The sequence below is a fragment of the Canis lupus genome, chromosome 3 (genome assembly GCF_048164855.1).
Source record: "Canis lupus baileyi chromosome 3, mCanLup2.hap1, whole genome shotgun sequence".
Classification (NCBI taxonomy): domain Eukaryota; kingdom Metazoa; phylum Chordata; class Mammalia; order Carnivora; family Canidae; genus Canis; species Canis lupus.
This window is the reverse complement of record NC_132840.1, coordinates 60591084-60610989: the sequence shown is the minus strand read 5'-3', so window position 1 is coordinate 60610989 and position 19906 is coordinate 60591084. Positions and strand designations below refer to the sequence as shown.

At 37.7% G+C, this 19906-nt stretch overlaps 1 protein-coding gene across 8 annotated transcripts in view; it reads right to left on the bottom strand.

Moving 5' to 3' along the window:
• DYNC2H1 (dynein cytoplasmic 2 heavy chain 1) overlaps nucleotides 1–19906 on the bottom strand; it is a 341068-nt gene that overhangs the window by 135696 nt on the left and 185466 nt on the right. For all 8 annotated transcript variants that reach the window (XR_012028538.1, XM_072821767.1, XM_072821765.1 and 5 more), the window contains 4 exons: nucleotides 15840–15995; nucleotides 10400–10475; nucleotides 5384–5592; nucleotides 2321–2425 (listed from right to left, as the gene is read on the bottom strand). Coding sequence is in view for 7 of the 8 variants with exons in the window: in XM_072821767.1 (XP_072677868.1) it covers nucleotides 2321–2425; nucleotides 5384–5592; nucleotides 10400–10475; nucleotides 15840–15995 (546 nt within the window). In the remaining variant the exon portion in view is untranslated. The remainder of the gene's footprint in view (nucleotides 1–2320; nucleotides 2426–5383; nucleotides 5593–10399; nucleotides 10476–15839; nucleotides 15996–19906) is intronic.

Genomic DNA, 19906 nt, shown 5'->3' with positions numbered 1-19906 from the left:
TGAGGGCAGCCACAAAACTGACCTCCAAGCCTGCCCACAGTGCACCCCACACCTGCATTCCCCTACAGACAGGCTCCCCTCCAGGTCTCCTCTCCTAGGAGACTACTGCGTCCCCTAGCTAACACTGCCTGACTTGCCCCTGCGCTCTTCTGCAGGTGCATCCCCTCCAACCCCAATGGCCTAGGTCCTCAGGCAGCAACCAGCACCTTATTAGCATTACAAGCCCAGCCATCAAATTCTCCTACAAACCTGCAACCGCAATGTGCCCTTGGCTGGAGCCCTTCCAAAGATGTGTCACACGCTGGCAGTGTGCAAGTAGCCCCGCCAGGGGCCAGCACCCCTCCACAGTGACTCCTGCCCCAGGGAGAAGGAAAGATAAGTGCACACACAAGTCAGACAGCAGCCCCAGCTGTGGGCTGGGAGCACACAGTGGGTCAGCCTGGAGACACTGCTCACTAATCAAAGTTTCTCAGGGGACAACACAGGGAAAGTGCCCTGCTCTTCTGCATCTCTGGCAAACTCCTGGTTTGACTCGACACAAGCCCAAAGTGGCCCCAGACTGGCCCACAAACAACACAGAGTCCTCCCACCACAGGCACAAACAGCCACTGCAGACAAATGGACTGAAGGCCAAAGCAGTTCAGCCACAACATTCACAGGAGACATCACAGAGGTGCCAGTGGTGCAGGCACAAAAATATACATAGATCAATGCAACAGGATAGACAGCCCAGAAATAAATCCATGCTTACATGGCCAATTAATCCATGAAAAAGGAGGAAGAATATCCAATGGGGAAAAGACAGTCCCTTCAACAAATGGTGCTGGGAACACTGGACAGCCACATGCAGAAGACTGAAACTGAACCACTTTCTTATACCAGATACAAAAATAAGCTCAAAATGCATGAAAAACCTAAATGTGAGACCTGAAACAATAAAACTCCTAGAAGAGAACACAGGCAGTAATTTCTCAGACATTAGCTGTAGCAACATCTTTCTAGATCTGTCTCCTGAGGCAAAATAAATAAAAACAAAATTAACTATTGAGAATTCACTAGGATAAAAAACTTTTGCAAGTGAAGGAAACAATCAACAAAACTAAAAAAGGCAGCCTATGGAATGGGAGAAGATATTTGCAAATGACATATTTGATAAAGCATTGGTATCCAAAATCTAAAAAGGATGTCTACAAGTCAACACCAAAAAAACAAATAATCCGATTAAAAATGGCCAGAAATGTCCGAGGACATGAACAGACATTTCTCTAAAGACAAACAGATGCCAACAGACACATGAAAAGATGCTCAACATCACTCACAGGGAAATATAAATCAACACTACAATGAGATACCATCTCACAGCTGTCAGAATGGCTAAAATCAACAATGCAGGAAACAACAGACTGGTGTAGATATGGAGAAAGGCAAACAAACCCTCATACACTGTTGGTGGGAATGCAAACTGGTGCAGCCACTCTGGAAAACAGTATGGAAGTTTCTCAGAAAGTTAAAAATAGAGCTACCCTATGATCCAGCAATTGCACTACAGGGTATTTACCCAAAGGATACAAAAATACAGATTCAGAGAGGTACATGTACCCCAATGTTTATACCAGTAATATCTACAATAGTCAAACTATAGAAATAGCCCAAGTGTCTGTCGACTGATGAATGGATAAAGATGTGGTCTATATACAATGGAATATAACTCAGCCGTTTGCAATGACATAGATTGAACTAGAGGCTATGATGGTAAGTGAAATAAGTCAACCAGAGAAAGACAAATACCGTATGATTTCACAAATATGAACAAAAAAAAAAGGGGGGGGGGAGACAAAGCAAGAACCAAACTCTGAACTCTGCTGGTCACCAGAGGGGTGGGTGAGGATGGGGGAAACAGGTGATGTGGATGAAGGAGCACTCCTGTCCCTATGAGCACTGGGAGATGAAGGTAAGTGCTGAATCACTATACTATACACCTGTATACACCTGAAACTAGTATTGCACTCTATGTTAAAAATACTGTAATTAAAATAAAAAACTTTTTAAAAATGTTGCCTTAAAATCACTACAGGAGGTAAAATAAATATATTTTGGAGGAAGTGATTGTGTTCAATGTTATTTTATTAATAATTGCATTAATATAGAATTCTTTGGCTCTTTTTAAATGTATTTAAGGTAGAGCTGGAATCTACCATGCTAAATAAAATGAAAGTTAAATAACAACTTTTGGGGTTTGCAGTATCAAGATCAAATTTCATGTTCATTTCAGGCTCAGTGACAACATTTTTTCTACACAGCACTTCTTTTCTTAGGTTACCTGTGAACTAATCATGCGCTGAGATGAGCGAGCTATGTTGGCAGGAAGACCAAAGAAACTCGGTTTGTCATCCTCTGGAAGCTTTTCAATGACAGCACGATAGTCCTGAATGTAAAGAAGTGAGAAACAGCTTTTCTATAGAGATCAAACTTACAACCACTGAAATTAGAAAGAATAGGTACCATAAGTATTAAATTATTACTCGTATGTTTATATTTTCTAGGTAAATGTAACTTCAAGTCTATGTAAAACTTAGTTATCTACAGAAAATATTCTTAGTCATTACTACTTTTCATCCCTAAATTACATGATACTGTAGTTTTTAAGTTTAACTCCTCACATTCCCTTGCATGGATGAAAACAAAAATACTTTGGTGGCCATGGCTACTATGTGTAAGATATCATGTGGGACATTTTCTGGAAAGCCCCATCATTACTTTCCCTGTAACCTACCCAAGACTCATCTGCAGAGCACAGCTCTGCTTACCCCAAGGTAAATATCCCTGTTATTTTCTTAAACTTATAGAAGCCCCAGAAGCCTATATATACATACTCTGAGAGCAAGCACTGCTTTGTCAACCACTTCCTTCACATCAAGCAATTTCACTCCGAGTCTCCAGCCCACTGCTGAGAGGTAAGGAAACACACTGGTAATCCTATTGTTTGCACCTAAGAATCACTGTGAGCACCAGTTCAGTTACTGACTCTGAACTCCAGATGGAAACTCAAGTGTAGACTGAGAGGATTTCTTCAGTTTGGCTCAGGATAAGAACTGTTCTGCCTATTGTTGTCACGCAGAAGGGTTACTATGTATGTGTCTACACCGTTCCTGCTGAGCTAGGAGAAACGGCTGTTTCTGCCCTGTCCTCCCTTCTCATCCTTGGCAGTTGTCCCCAGAGGTCCCTCCAATGCCATGGTTTCATTTCAGGACGCCCAGAGCCTTTAATCATGTCAGATTTTGGAAACATATGCTGTTGTTGTTTTTTTTTTTTTTTAATTCTTCCCATCCTGTAACTCAACAAGGTGTGCCATCACAACATACACATGCAGAAATACATATGTACATATGTGAGTCTGTGGGTAGAAGCCTGGACACATGTGTAAGTACGAGGCATAGAGCACAAGCCAGGGTTCTCGCCCTCCTGGGGAATTCTGGCCTCCTCCTACTATATATAGCTCTATTAAATAGAAAGCATAATGTTGACTCTCATAAATCATCCTATAAATGTAAAACTCTTATTCCCCATCAAAATGGCTGAGATCTTTTCTCATGTATACTGGCTAGCATCTTCTCTCCCTCGACAACCATACACAGACATGTTTCTTAAATGACAGCTACACAGATTTGTCTTCACTTGGATGCAAAAGAATGTACACCAAATGATACCATTTATGTGAAACTCAAAAAAGCACACAAAATTAATGTAGGCTGGGGCGCCTGGGTGATTCTTGGTTTTGGCTCAGCTCATGACCTCAGCCTGGGATTGAGCCCCATATGTTGGGCTCCATGCTCAGCCGGGAGTCTGCTTGAGTTTCTCTCTCTCTCCTCTGCCTTCACCCCATCCTCCCCACTTATGTGCATGCTGTCTCTCAAATAAATCAATCTTTAAAAAAAAAAAAAAAAAAAAAAGCTAATGTAGGCTATTAGAAGCCCAGGCAATGCACCATTTGTGGGGGAGGCAGTGACTAGAAGGGAACAGGGGCTGGTAATGTTCTATTTCTGGGTCCTAGTGCTGGTTACATTCATGTGTTCAGTGTATAAAAATTCACTGCATAGTACATTTATGACGTGCACTTTTCTGTAGTTTTATTTCTCAGTTTAAAGCTCAAATGGATGGCTCAGCAGTTTAGCACCGCCTTCAGCCCAGGGCCTGATCCTGGAGACCCGGCATCGAGTCCCACGTCAGGCTCCCTGCATGGAGCCTGCTTCTCCCTCTGCCTGTGTCTCTGCCTCTCTCTTTCTCTCTCTCTCTCATGAATAAATAAATAAAATCTTTAAAAAAAATAAAAAAACAAAGCTCAAATGGAGAGGGAAGACCTGTCAGTGCACTATGTGAAATAAATGGACCAAGAGTAACCATGGGATGGCTCTATCTGCTGGGTGAAGCCCTCCCGTCAGCCCCAGAGATGCCCACGGCACTCATGTGGCCTGAAACTGGGCCACCAGTGGGCAAAGAGATGGTCAGTGGCTCTTACTGAATAAATGAGTAAATGAATGAAAGACACTGAAAAACAAAACAGATGGGATACTTAACATAATAGGAAATCTATTCAGTAACATATTTAATATTGATTTTTAAACTTTGACTTTTGACAATTATGTCACTGAACCAAAAGAATTTTCTTGAAAAATAGTCAGGATGAGAGAAAAATCCACAATCTTGAGAGACCTATATAATTGAATATATATCTCTGTAATTCATGAACAGATACATGATCATAATATTCTAGGTAATAAAAACATTATTTGACACTAAGCAAAGATAAGTTTGTGGTAAAATAAATTAGAACCAAAACCTCAGGGCTATATTTAGTACTATTTTCTGGAAAAGATGACTGCATTCTACATGGCTTTCATAGGATGACTCCAGGGGAAAAGTTTCAGTTGGCTAAAATAAACACACATCAACAAAACGTTGCCATCAAAGCCATCTACAGTGTATCCCCTATATAGTTAGATCTGCTTTACATTCATAAGCAAGAAAGTGAAGGTACACTTGTTAAATATTTGAATTCTTTTCAGTTCTTTAACCCACCAGAGCCCTCTCACTCCCACTAGGATCTGGTATGCATTCTCCTTCCAGATCTTCACAGCAGCCTTAACACTTGTCTGTGAGATGTACCTACACACTATATCCTACTCTCATCAATCAGTTCCTAAGTTTCCAAAGGTGAACAAGACACCTAAGTAGAGTTCATAGAATCAGGCCATGCACTGGCGTAATAATAATCTGTATTTGTGAATGAGAATTACTTGTGTATTTGAAAAGAAACATTTATTTAACAATTTAAGAAAGGATTTATGTATCTGGTAATAGATTAAAAATGATGAATTATACCTACCAGAATGCTGCAGGATTTGGGTAGAGATATAGAATATGGAAAAACACTCTTCTTGTTCCTTTGGTTTAAAACATCAATTATTGAAGAATTAAAAAACTGTTTCAGGTATGACTGAAGAACTCTAAGGTCAAAATAGTTATCAATGCGTCCGCCATAAATAGCATTTTCAAGTAAACCATGTAAAAATTCCCATTGCACATCTTTAGTACCTATAATTTTAAAACATAACTTCTATTAGCTTTATCTCTAAGGTTTTAGAAATATTCTAAAAATACTCTAAATTATTCTAAAATATTAACTAAATTCCTGGCTCCAGTTATACTTATAGGATATAACAATATACATTTAACTTAGTTAAATCATTCCTTAAAAGGTTCACTAATAAGAATGTAAAGTTCATTAATAAATTCTTATTAATAATTAACATAATCACAGAAGAGCTAATAGTGAGATTATTTAATCAAGTAAAATTCCCCAAATGTTTTCCATATACAAACTCACTTAAGCCTTCTAACATAGAAGTATTAAAATTACCCAGTTATATGGATGGAGAAATTGAGGAATAGAAAGGGGATGTGACCCAAATCAGAAAATCACATAATACCACATATCTGAACCAGAATGAGGTGCTCTGAAACCAAAGTCATACTCTTGTCTGCTATACAACACTGCCTCCTTAAATGGGAAATTATTTAGAATATTTCCAAAATCTAATTTTATACAATGATGAAAACCTCAGTTTATCAAAATTACCTGAATAAGAAAACTCTACAAAATAACTTTACACATTATAGTCCTGTACTGTCATGATTCTAATGGTCAACTATCCAGTTTCTAAAAGAGAAATCTAGTATAAAACAACACAAAGTGAGACTTTAAAATTATTATTTCATTTTGCAACAAAAGCATCCTCTTAATCACAGTTCAGTGGTAGTGTTAAACTGTAAGAATTAAATCTCAGGTCTGCAGTAAATAGAGGAAACAACTGTACCTGTACTTAAACTAGCTACTTGACATGACTGCTAGCACCACTGGTTTAGTTTCACTTACTATAAAATGCAGAGATTGGCACGAAGACACACGTGGTCCAGGCTGTGGTGGCATGGAAGACTAATAAAAGCTGCCTCCTGCCAACCTCTCATTATCAACAGCAGCCAAATAGCTATAATAAGGCACCTCACCAGGACTCAATTTCTTAGTTCTGCCTGGGTCTTCATTAAATAATATATTGGTAATGGACATGTCATTCATTCATAGATCACCAGGGCATACAGAAACACTGATGTAGCTTTCACCTTATAAGATACAAATAACTATTATATAAAATATTTTATAGAATTTCTAAGATCTTGTTTTTCTTATATTCACTGATCTTAGAGTGAATTTTGTTTAGGATTAAATAAAAACAGAGCTGAAATTATAGCAATAGCAGTAAGTCAATAATTATTGCGAGCTTACTCAATATATTCAATGTATCAAATGTTAAATGTTTCCTGTGGCTTTTCTCATTCAAAATTCTCAAGAATTGAGCCAGTGGATGTAGTATCTGCTATCATTCCTATTTTACAGATCAGGAAGCTCAAGGTTATACGTATACTCCAGGTCTTGGAAGCTATGTAATTTCTATACCTACTCATCCCTATAATTAAAACTTTTTCTCTTTCTTAACTCTGTATACGTGGAAGTCTCCAATATCAAGAAATTCTGTAATCCTGAGATTATATAGTTAGATTTTTACCATGAGATTCACTATCACTTTAAAGCACTGGCTTCTTACTCACATCAATTCAATGGTGTGGTATATATAAAATGATATAATGCTATTAATTCTCACAAGCTTCAAACATAATCACAAATCATTCAAACTCCCTGCTTTGGTTTCTTCATCTTAAAATGGCATATACAATTGTATCATTTGTATCCATTGTATCTTTTTGTATCCAAAAAGAATAAAATCCTGTCATTTGCAATGACATGGATGGAGCTAGAGAGTAGTATGCTAAATGAAATAGGCCTGTCAGAGAAAGACAAATACCACATGATTTCACTCTTATGTGAAATTTAAAAAAGAAAACAGATGAACATAGAGGAATGGGGAGAAAAAGGAGGGGAGGAGGGAAGAAGAAAGCAATCCATAAGAGACTTTCAACAACAAAGAACAAACCAGGTTGATGGAGGTAGGTCGGGGGGTGGGGAATGGGCTGGAGGGGTGGTAGGCATGAAGGAAGCACGTGTTGTGATGAGCACAGGGTGTTACATTTAAGTGATGAATCACTAAATTCTACTCTAGAAACTGATACTATACTGTATGTTAACTTGAATCTAAATAAAAACTGGAAAACAAAAAGGAAGGAAGGAAGGAAGGAAGGAAGGAAGGAAGGAAGGAAGGAAGGAAGGAAGGAAGGAAGGAAGGAAGGAAGGAAGGAAGGAAGGAAAAGAAAAGAAAGAAAAGAAAGAAAAGAAAGAAAAGAAAGAAAAGAAAGAAAAGAAAGAAAAGAAAGAAAAGAAAGAAAGAAAGAAATCACCAAGTTTCAATACAAGCTAAAGCATTACTATATATTCTCCAGAAAACTCTGTCCAAATTAACATTAAAAACAACAGCTTATAGAATCAGAAAAGAGGTTACCCTTAGCATGGAATGGGGCAGTGTTGGGTCACATGCATAAAGGAATAAGAGACACACTTCTTGGGATGCCTGAGTGGCTTAGCGGTTGTGCTAAGCCTTTGGCCCAGGGCGTGATCCCGGGATCTGGAATCAAGTTCCACATCAGGCTCCTTGCAGGGAAACTGCTCCTCTCTCAGCTTATGTCTCTGCCTCTCTCTGTGTGTCTCTCTCATGAATAAATAAAATCTTTAAAAAAAAAAAAAAAAAGACGCACTTCTGGAAGGGTGGTATTACTCTTGATTTGGAGATAGTTACAAAGGTTCAGTATATGACTATTTATCAAATTGTAAATTTGTGTACAGTTTTCTGATATATAATTCAAAATTTGTTAAAGAAAAACTCACTCAGAATATTATTTGGCATTCACTAGTGATGAACAAATGGTAAACAAGTAAATACCCTATCTACTCATACATATACTCAACATAAATACATCCAACTATTTACCCAAAGCCACAGCAGCATTATTCATAATCACCCTAAGATACCCATATGACCATCCAGGGAAGCATTATAATCAAAAAGTGGCATACTATATAGATACTGATTATAAATGATCTATAACTACATGTAACTGCATAGGTGGATCTCTCAAATATAATGTTAAATCCAAGAACCTAAAGACTGTATATGATGCATATATGTGATGCATGACTCCAGCTTTACAAAATAAGGTAAAACTGATCTATGTAGTAAGATGCTACTGTTCACCACAAGAGCTGGTGGGTGGGTGTTGAGAAATGGTCAGAACCAGAAGGCAGCATGAGACAGAGTGGAATCAGAGGTAGTGGTGATGTTCTGTTTCTCGATTAAGGCACTGGTGACGTAAGTATGTTCATTGTGTAGAAATTTCACTGAGCTTTGGTCTTATGATGTAAGTACATTTTGTACATAGTCCATTCAAAATTTTCATCCCATAAACAAATAAATTGAGACTTGGACACATCCTAGATGTCTAATCTTATCATTCTGCCAAAGTTAAGTCATAGAATCATTTCTGATATCTGATATTAATTCACCTAACAATAACTGAGTACCCATGGTAGGCTAGGTTCTACCACAGGTGTCAAGGAATATTGTTAACAGAACAGTCAAAGACATTACTTTAAGGTAGATTACACTCTAGTAGGAAGAGAGAAAACAACAAATGAAAAAAAAACAATAAAAAAAACTACGAGGTAGCACTCATGTACTCCAACAATACAACATAAGAAGGGGTGGAGAGTAATTTTTAAATGACTTTAGACTGGTGGTAATAAAAAGCGTATCTAAAGAGGACACCTGGAAGCTGAGATGTGAATGATAAGGACAGACATAGGAAGGTCTGAGGAAAAAAAAAAAAGGCATTTCAGACAGAAAAGCACCAACCACAGCCTTCAGGTAGGAATGAGCCTGGCTCAATGGAGGAAAGGAAAGATGACGAGTGTTGCTGTAGGTTTTAAATGGGAATTATATACTTTATTTTACTTTTCTAAACAGTTTCTTCACAATGTGAACAAATTTCCAAAGGGTGCTAAATCAGAAAGCAGACTGGTGAAGAAGCTCTTGCTTGGATTAAATGAACAGAATCATGATCTGGTTTGGACATGGGAGGGACAGAAGTTGCCCAAACACTGAATGTTTATAGATCAGAGAAAGAATCTAGAGTGATTCATAGGTTATGAACCTGAACAAATACATGAATGGTGGTGCCATTTATCGAAGCAGGGCTGACTCCAGGAAGGGCGGCTTGGCAGGGTGTTGGGGTGGGAAGGGGAGACAGGAATCATTTTCAAGTTTGAGATTATAATCAATATACTCTCTCCTCCAATCCACCACTGGTCTCAACTCAAGTGTCTCCTTGCCCTGGCCCTATACAATACACATCAGAGATTGTACCACTCCTGTCTTCAAAAGGCACAGAGTTGGATGGTCTCCACCCATCAGATCACATGGTCCTGTCTGTTGCCCTATTTCAATCCTGACTCCTACTTAATTGTAAGATTCTACAGATCCACCATAGTGAACATAGTCTACCATAAGCCTGGATTTTAACAGTTCCTGAGATCTGAATAGTTCTTCATGAGCCTCAAACTTAGGAAGGCCACAAACTGAAGACAAGGTCTTTCTAGCCTTCTGTTTCCTGAAAGCTACAGATCAATCAGAAAGCTATGGCATATAAAACCAATGATCACAACAGATAAAGAACTATCTAGTAACACAAGCTTGGCAGTCAGGACATAAAACACATGAAAAACAGAAAACAAATTTCATTATAGGAAATCATTCTTGAAGAAATCACATTGTTAGTAAGATCTTAAACAATTTTTCACATTAATACTATCTCTGGTATTAATACAAGTAAAACTTACCATCAAAGAGCCTGTCAATAATGCTGTATCCAGCCCGAAGATCTGATAAAGAAAACTCATAAAATTTTGTCCAACCCTATGGAAACAAATTTACAAATATTACAGAACTATAAGCAATGTTCAAAGATATATATACACACAGACATATCATTGCTCTTATAATCTTAAGAATGTTCAAAATATGCTAGAAAAATAAAAGGGCAACTCTTGAGAATTTTTAATAAAAACTGTTAGCTCAAATATAACAGTAATTTTTTAAAAGAAACTTGATTGCCAAAAGTCATGCCAAAGTCTTTTAATACTAGAAGAGTTTTTAACATTTAAGTGTGGTGGCAATTCAGTCATAGAACAAATTGGTAAATTTTTTAGTCTAAGTATGGTATATACATTGGGATAGTTCCTATAATTTTGTCCTTCAGAATTGTGGTTTTTGTCCTCAGACATGAGAACAGAAATATTACAAAAAAAAAATGTTTAAAGGCAAACAGCATTATTTTCTGTACATTTTACCCAGCAAGCATTCATATTGGAAATTATGAACTTAGTTAATAGCTACAATTCTTGTATAAAAAGTACATTCATAGGGGGATCCCTGGGTGGTGCAGCGGTTTAGCGCCTGCCTTTGGCCCAGGGCGCGATCCTGGAGACCCGGGATCGAATCCCACGTCGGGCTCCCGGTGCACAGAGCCTGCTTCTCCCTCTGCCTATGTCTCTGCCTCTCTTTCTCTCTCTCTCTCTCTCTCTCTGTGACTATCACAAATAAAAAAATAATAAAAAAATAAATAAAATAAAAAATAAAAGTTTTAAAAAAAGTACATTCATAGAACTCTTCATTATATAAAAATTTTAAAAATGTAATTTTGATGATACTTCCATTAACTTTAATTAGTTCAAAGTAATAAGTAGAAACTAAAATCTAAAGTCTAAATAGATTTTAAAGTCTAAATAGTATTTAGGAGCATCAACACAGATTTCATTCATTCATTAATCATTCAAAACATTTATTACACGATGTTACATGTAAAGCTCTGGGCATAAGGAACCAAAACATAAATAACTCCCCCCTCAGGTTGCTGTCAGCCAAACGTGGGGGAGGGAAAAGCAAGGTGGGTATGACCCATCACTCCAACAGACTCGTGGCTCCAATGTGTTGGATGGAAGGGTATATACTCGGTATGTCCAACTGTTACCTGAGCTAAGGGTTAGGGCAGGTGTCCTGACGGGGAGGGGAACAGAGCAGACAGGGAGTCAGGATGGTAAAACTCAAGACTTTCAGTGCCGCATGGTCATGGCTGGTGAGGACACCAAGATGAGAGGTGTGAAGAATGACTTCTGATGATGTCACTGATGGTCAAGGGGACACTGAAAGAATGCAAGGCTGGGAAGATTCCGTGAGCTCCTGGAGGCTACTAAGTGCCTGTTACATACCAGGCGCTGTCCTGGTCCATGAGATCACAGCAACAAACAAGGGGGACAAAATCTGTGCTCCTGAGAAGCTTCAGTTCTAGTACTTGAATGCAGAATATGTGGGCTTTCAGTCCTTTTTTTAAAAATTTTTTTACCGGAGTTCAATTTGCCAACATCTAGCATAACACCCAGTGCTCATCCTGCCAAGTGTCCCTCTCAGTGCCCATCACCCAGTCACCCCAACCCCCGGCCCACTTCCCCTTCCACTACCCCTTGTTGATTTCCCAGAGTTAGGTGTCTCTCATGTTTTGTCACCCTCACTGATATTTTCACTCATTTTCTCTCCTTTCCTTTTATTCCCTTTCACTATTATTTATATTCCCCAAATGAATGAGACCATACAATGTTTGTCCTTCTCCGACTGACTTACTTCACTCAGCATAATACCCTCCAGGTCCATCCACGTAAGCAAATGGTGGGTATTTGTTGTTTCTAATGGCTGAGTAATATTCCATTGTATACACATTTTTAAATTTTTTTTTTATTTTTATTTATTTATGATAGTCACAGAGAGAGAGAGAGAGGCAGAGACATAGGCAGAGGGAGAAGCAGGCTCCATGCACCGGGAGCCCGACGTGGGATTTGATCCCGGGTCTCCAGGATCACGCCCTGGGCCAAAGGCAGGCGCCGAACCGCTGCGCCACCCAGGGATCCCTATACACATTTTTAAAACAAACTGGGTAAGTCAAATAGTTGGAGGCAAAACTTAGCACTTAGGGAACCAGTCTGAGTCTGATATAAAAATTTGGGCATCACTAACACTTGGATAAAAATGTTTTTAATTATAGATATTGTAAAAATCATAAGAGATTTAAACTCCCCTCACTAAGTTTTAGCCAAGCTAAGAATTAAAGGGGTAAGGGGTATGTGCCTGTCCACAGTTGTTAAACTTCCTGAAATATTCCAAATAAATTTTCTACCAACTCAAAGTCTTATTAATATTTCTTTTTTTTTATTTTTTTTTAATATTTCTTATATCACTCTCTTAGACCTTATTTGTGAATGTAGATTTAAACACTTTTTCTAATACTTTAAAGATTAGTATTTATAAAACTCTGCAGTTAGAAGACTGCAGCCATCAGTAACCTCGAACAGCAATTCCAAGTGAGATTCTAGTTCTAAAATGGTAAGAACTGTGCTCTGAGGAGTATGTCAATGCTGGAATATGAAGGACTTTAAAAATATTTTACAGCTTTTATTATAGAGTTTTTGTGTACATTTTGTGAAATGTATTATTATGCATTTCATGTTTTTAACTCTACTTAAGTAGTAGTATTTTTAAATGTTATCATATGTGTATTTTTATTGGGATATAGAATTACAATTGATTTTTATGTATCAGTGAACTTCTTAGCTTCATTTCATCATTTTAAGGGGTTTTTGTAAATTAACTTTTTCATATTAATAAAGTTTCTTTCCTTTTCCTAAAAAAAAATATGGCACAAAAAAATCAGAAAGTAGTATTTGTTATTTGTGTCATATTTTCTAGTAGAAATACTGTTATAAATTGTGGAGGGCTTCTTCAGACAGCCCATGGCACCCTGCTCAGCCCACCTGGAAACCCAGGCATGGTGTGAAGCATTCCAATAAAGAAGAAAGCAGGGTGCCAACGTGCTCACAGTCTAGTAAGAGCAACAGGATGATCAAGAATAGCAAATATCAAAGAGAAGGGATGTTACATGAAGTGCAGAATTAGAAGGACAGCACTCATGTGTAAAATAGGGGAAGTAATTCTTCAACCAAATACGGCACTGCAATGAAAAATGGCAAAAAAAAAATCTTTTTTACTGACTTCAAGAATGGAAACTCAACTGAACTGGTAGTGAGTGGATCTTAATTTCTAGAAGTTGGTGATTAAATGAGGAAAAGAAGTAAAATAAAACAGTTTGTGTAGTGCACATCCCTGTGACACAGTCTCTGGCAATTAATGGTATTTTATGTTTTGACTAGGTTTTCCTCCAATTTCATCATTTAAAAGAGAACAAACTTAACATGTTTTTAAAATGTGACACTTTCAAGTATTTGTGTGTGTGTGAAAGTAAATTGCTCTAAAAAGAACACTTTGGTAGTATTTACAAATTCCTTAAAATACAGCTATCTTTTGACCCAAACATTCCAACTTAGGTATTATAACCATCAATAAATATGAAATGAGGCAAATGTAGGAATAACCACTGCAATATTTTCTATTAATAGCCAAGACTGATATGTCTATCCAACAAAACAAAACTGCTTAAAAGTCTATCAATATAATGAACAAGAGTAATATTTAAAATTTAGCCATGAAATGGTTACTAAGATTTAAAAACCTCTGAAATGTGTTGGTTAATAAAGCAAAACACAGAACTGTTATTGGTAATGTGCTGCTATTGGAGTTAAAAAGAACATACGTCAGTATATAAATACATAAAATATGCTTGTTTACATATGCCCTGTTTCTGAAGGACAACCAGCAGTGCTGAGCAGTGGCTGCCCTGGGAACAGAAGTGCTTTTAGAGAGCGAGGATGGGAGGAGACTAAATTTTAGTTGCAAATCTTCTTGTAACTTATTAATTTATATTATGTTCATGTATCCCTTAATAAAAAAAGTCAAATTTCATTTAAAAAATAATTGCTTTTTCCATCAAGGTCTACCACCATCAAGGGTTGCTCATGAACCCGTCAGGATTACTACTGGGGACACAGGCTTGGGTCTCTGGAGTGTGACTTGCTCAACAAGGTCACTGCCATCAGGAGGCCCTGGCTTCCATGGTCAAGTAAGTAGTAGCACACCCTCCCTGTAAGTGTCATTTGCAAGGATACAAAACCTCATCACGACTTCACGCATCTGACAAATCTTTTTGGGAAGGATGTGCAAGGCATTTGTGATGGATGGACTTTGTGATTGGGTGGAATACACTATTCCACCCAATCCTCAGGACAAAGGTACATGTGAGGAGTTGGCCCACTCTGCGGGGAGGTCACAGGGCTAGGAAATCTCAAGTCAGAACTCAGTACAGGTCTCTAACTCCACAGCTGCATTCCAATGTTGACAGGTAAGTGAAACAGGTTAAACCCGGGGCAGGTGGGGAGCACAGGCTGAGGAGAACACAGCAGTAAGGCAAGGCTGAAAAAAAGATGGGAAGAATGAAATCTAGAAGTGACACAATGTATGACTCAGGGGTTTGGCAAGAAGAACAGAATAAGGGGGCCCACTAGGACTGCATGGCATGGGGAAGATGTGGTGACAAAGTGTTGAATGAATTCAATGACCATGAAGATGTGCGGCTTGATGGGGTCTGGAGGGAGGCTGAAGACTGGCCAGTCTTTCCTTCTGGACACCACAGCAATAAGTGTGCCCATTTCCTTGCAAGCACAACAGAAAGCCATCTATCTGATGGGCTGTGTGCAGAGTACGGAAATAATCCAACCTACACATTAGAAAAACAATTCTGGCTGCTACATGGATAGAGCAAAAAGAGTAGGAAGGTGACCCTGGAAAGTAGTATAGGTAAAAGGTGAGGAGGCTCAGAAAAACTCGTGAAGAGAAAGGCACAGATCTCGAGTGTATTTTGCAAGAAGAATGAACAGGACTCAGAAATGCACTGGGGAGGGGGGCTGAGAAAGAAAGTCATATCCACAATTCCTAGGTTTCCAGCTTGAGGAAATAAATGGGGATCAATGCCCTTTATCGGGAGGGGTACCCGATAAAAAAAAGCAATGGGGAACTCGGTCTTGAACTCCTCATCAACCACAGCAATCAGAGGAATATGATGCTTCACGCATCATCCCCGACAATGTAACTCAGAGACATGTGAACTATGGCACTATCCACAGTCCAGAAGATGAACAGCAAGGACAGAATTAGAGATATGAAGTTATGAGTCATGAGCCAAATGAGAAGTAATCCTAGCCATTTACACTAAGTTGTAGAAACACTCTAATACAGAAATACACACAGCTTACAACACAACCAAGATGTGTCCTAACTCACCTGTGGAATATAGTTTCTTCTCTCTTGACAGGCAGCATGAAACCATGCAAAGTTAAAGAGGGCATGAGCACGATGTACATTATCTTTTTTGCTGATTTGCTCAGGAGTCCACGATTCATAAGTACGCATTAAATTCTTCTTCAAACCTGGAGGTGACTAAATGCAAAAAATTGACATCATATTGTTTCAAATATTACAAATAAAATTAATATTTAACACACCTGAGGACATTTTAATAGAGAAAAATTTTCACTATTATCCAGTTTGACTCATTTTGACCTCAAAACATACATATCTAAAACTAGTTCTAAACTCCTGTTATCTAACAGTTCACACCAATTATAATTCAAAAATTTTCGAATTAAACAACTATAAAACCAACAGTATTCAAAATAACCAAGTATGTTTTATATGTTCACTGAGGTAGTTTACTGAAACTGAATCGTCACTTACACAATGAATTTGACATTGATTGTCACGGGGCATGTGGTTTTACTTCCATAGACTAGTCTCCCTCTCCAGGTGCTGAGTTTCCATGAGGTCTTCTACATACTATTTACATACAATTAATATTCCTTACACATTAGTCCACTTGTGGCGAAGTGGTTATCAGCTGACATTGCAAGTCTCATAAACACAGAATCAAACCAGAAAATCAAAGTGTCTAATTAGCCTAAAATTCATTCAAAAAATTCTTACCCACATGCATAGAATCTGTTTATATTATTTAATTATCCAAAAGAAGAGGACAAATTCTGAATTCTCAGAAAAAGAGTAAATAAACCCATTTCTTGAAAAAAAATTCTTTTTTTTTTTTAAATCAAATGCATTTGTGTATTAATAATTGGTCCCTTTAGAATTCTACTAAGGATGGAACTCCTGGGTCTCTTAGTATTAAACATCTGCCTTTGGCTCAGGTCATGATCTCAGGGTCCTGAGGTTGAACCTCACGTCAGGTTTCCTACTCAGCAGAGTCTGTGTCTCCCTCTCCCTCTGCCCCTCCTCCATGCTTGTGCCCTCTCTTTCTCTCAAATAAATAAATTCTTTGGAAAAAAATCTTTAAAAAAATTCTTCTAAGCTTAAAAATATTCATGTGCATTTGTCTGCCAAATTGATTTTCACTAGCTTGTAAGAAAAGTAAAATTCTTCCTCTAAAATGGTTTCTTACACAAAAAGCACAAATAATTCAAGTCAGAACTTTAAGAAAGCCTGCTATAAGGAAGTCATTCCCTTTGTAATCCTTTCCATTCTGTTTTTTCTCAAATAAAAAGACTTAAGATTAGAAGAAAAACTGCCACTGATTTACTAAATACGTATCCAAACTTATACTTCTCAAAATGAAAATGTTTTATGTTTATGAAATATTTATAAAAAATTATCATAGAATAGGCCAATTTCCTGAGCACTATTCAATAAAACATGAAATTAATAGGAAACTGACCAGCCACTTGGAGTTTAAGGCACTAAAGATAACACAAAATGAATAAATCATCTACAATTACAGAGAAAGTCATACACAAAGAACATTTGAAAAATAACAAGATGAAGACACTACTGTGTCAAACTATGGGATAAGGCCAAGCATGTACTCAGTTGCAAATTCACAGACATAATAATAATTTCAGTCTTATTTCAAGTAAATATGAATCAACTAAGTATTCAACAAAAGAAGTTAGGAAGTACAAAAATAAATACAAATCTAAAGAAAACAAGAAAATAAAGGATAAAGCAGGAAAGTCAGTGAAAAGAATTACTAGATAAAAGTAAATGATGATATTGGTTATTTGGAGTAAATTTTTAAAATCAACTAATCAAAAAAAGTAACAAAATAGAGATTTAACAGCCTTTAAGTTACTAAATAAATGCATGTGGGTACATATATGTACATATACAATAATAATTTAAAATATAATTAACTGCATTATTTTCAAATAGTTGAAAATCTACATGAATTTAAGAAATAGGAAAAAGTCACCAATTTAGACTAAACAAAATTTCCATAAAAAGGTAATCAAACTACCTCGTGAAAAAAAAAACCTGGAAAAGACTGCACAAAGGGTTAAAATGTTGAAGGAACAGGTCCCCTGATAAATATTAACTCCTTGTGTATTGGAATATTCACTGTGTACTTTGTATATGCAGGTATTACATGGTATGTACTCAAGGGAAGAACCACCCCCTACCCAGTGGCTCCTCCATCCAGTTCTAGAATGTATGTCAAAGAGTGCACTGGGAGAGGGCTGAGAAGATACTGAAAATGTTCCTTCTTACTAAATAGTGTCATGACTTTGAATTAACATATTTCCAAATATTAAACCAATGTTACCTTCCTTGGATTAATATTATCGTTTTTCTTTCTTAGAGGAGATTAACACCATCAGATAAAAATTAAAAAATACCAATCTAAAGCAGCAGGTAGTCATAAACACTACCAAAATATTTGTCTTCAGCCCAAAGATTATAAAAAACAAATTTCTATGAACAGGAAAAAATAAGCAGAACCTCTTTTACCAGTTTTAAAAAGTTTTAATCCTGTTTATTATTTATGACTTTGGCCAGTTACATAATAACACTGCCAACACAGAGAGCCTTGGATACATCAGGTTTGGACACTATCTGTCAGAAGAATGATGGATGGGAAAAAGAAAACCACTGAAAATCTGACTTAGCTGTGCCAGAAAACAAGTCAGAACACCAGATATTCATCTGCAAAGAAGAAAGCTGAACCCTTAACTTGACACCATATGTAAAAATGAACTCACAACACCCTAAAGACCTAAATGTACAGCTTACTGTTGTAAGACCAGAAGTAGGCAGAGGAGATTCCATGAGATCAGCTTTGGCCATGATTCTTTGGAGAGGAACCAGAGCACAGGCAACAGAGGCAATGAACAGACAATGGAACTCCATGAGACCTGACCTGATGTCTGTGCAATAAAGCAGACGACACACCCAGTGAAGAGGAGGACCCTGTTAGTTAACTATCCATCTCATGAGGAACCTCTCCAATGCAACAGAAAGCCAATAAAAAAATGGGCAAAGGACTTAAGAGACCTTTCTCTAAGTAAAATAGCAAATGGGCAAGAAGCAGAAAATTTCCAATATCACTAATGACTGAGAAAATGCAAATCAAACCTAGGGCAAGCTATCCCCATGCACCATTAAGATGGTTAATATAAACACACATATGCTGAAATAACAAGTGTTGGTGGGAACTAAAATGCAGCACTGTGGGCAGCCCCGGTGGCGCAGTGGTTTAGCGCTGCCTGCAGCAGGGGGTTTGATCCTGGGGACCTTGGATCGAGTCCCACGTCGGGCTCCCTCTCTCTGCCCCTCTCTCTCTGTGTCTCTATGAATAAATAAATAAAATATTCAAAAAAAATGCAGCACTGCAATGATAAACATTATGCAGGTTCCTCAAAAAACTAAAAAATATTATTACCTTCTGATCCAGCAATTCCAATTGGGTATATGCCCTCAGCCCCCCCAAAAAAAACAACTGAAAACAAGATCTGAAAGAGCTATTTGCCCACTCACATTCACTGCATTATTCACAACAGTCAAGAGGTAGAAGCCCTACATGTCCATGAATCAATGAATGGATAAAGGAAACATAGTATGTGCAAACACAACAGGATGTTATCAACACTCGAAAGAGAGGGAAATCCTGTCCCACACTGACATAGATGAACCTTGATGACATTATCATGAATAAAAGAAGCCATCCCCCAAAGACAAACACATACTCCTCTACATAGAGGAGTCTCTCAGGTAGCCAAACTCCCAGAACACAGACAGTACAATGGTGACTGTCAGGTTGGGGACAGGGCAACAGGGAGTTGCTCCTCAATGGATAGAATCTGTCTTGCAAGATGAGAAAGTTCTGGCAATGTGCTACACAACAAAGTATATATGAACACTACCAAACAGCATAAATAAAAATGGTTAAAATACTAAATTTTATGTGTCTCTTACTGATATTGACACCAAAAAAAGGAAATAAAATTTAAAGGAAAAATGTAGGGCAGCCCAGGTGGCTCAGTGGTTTAGCGCCACCTGCAGCCCAG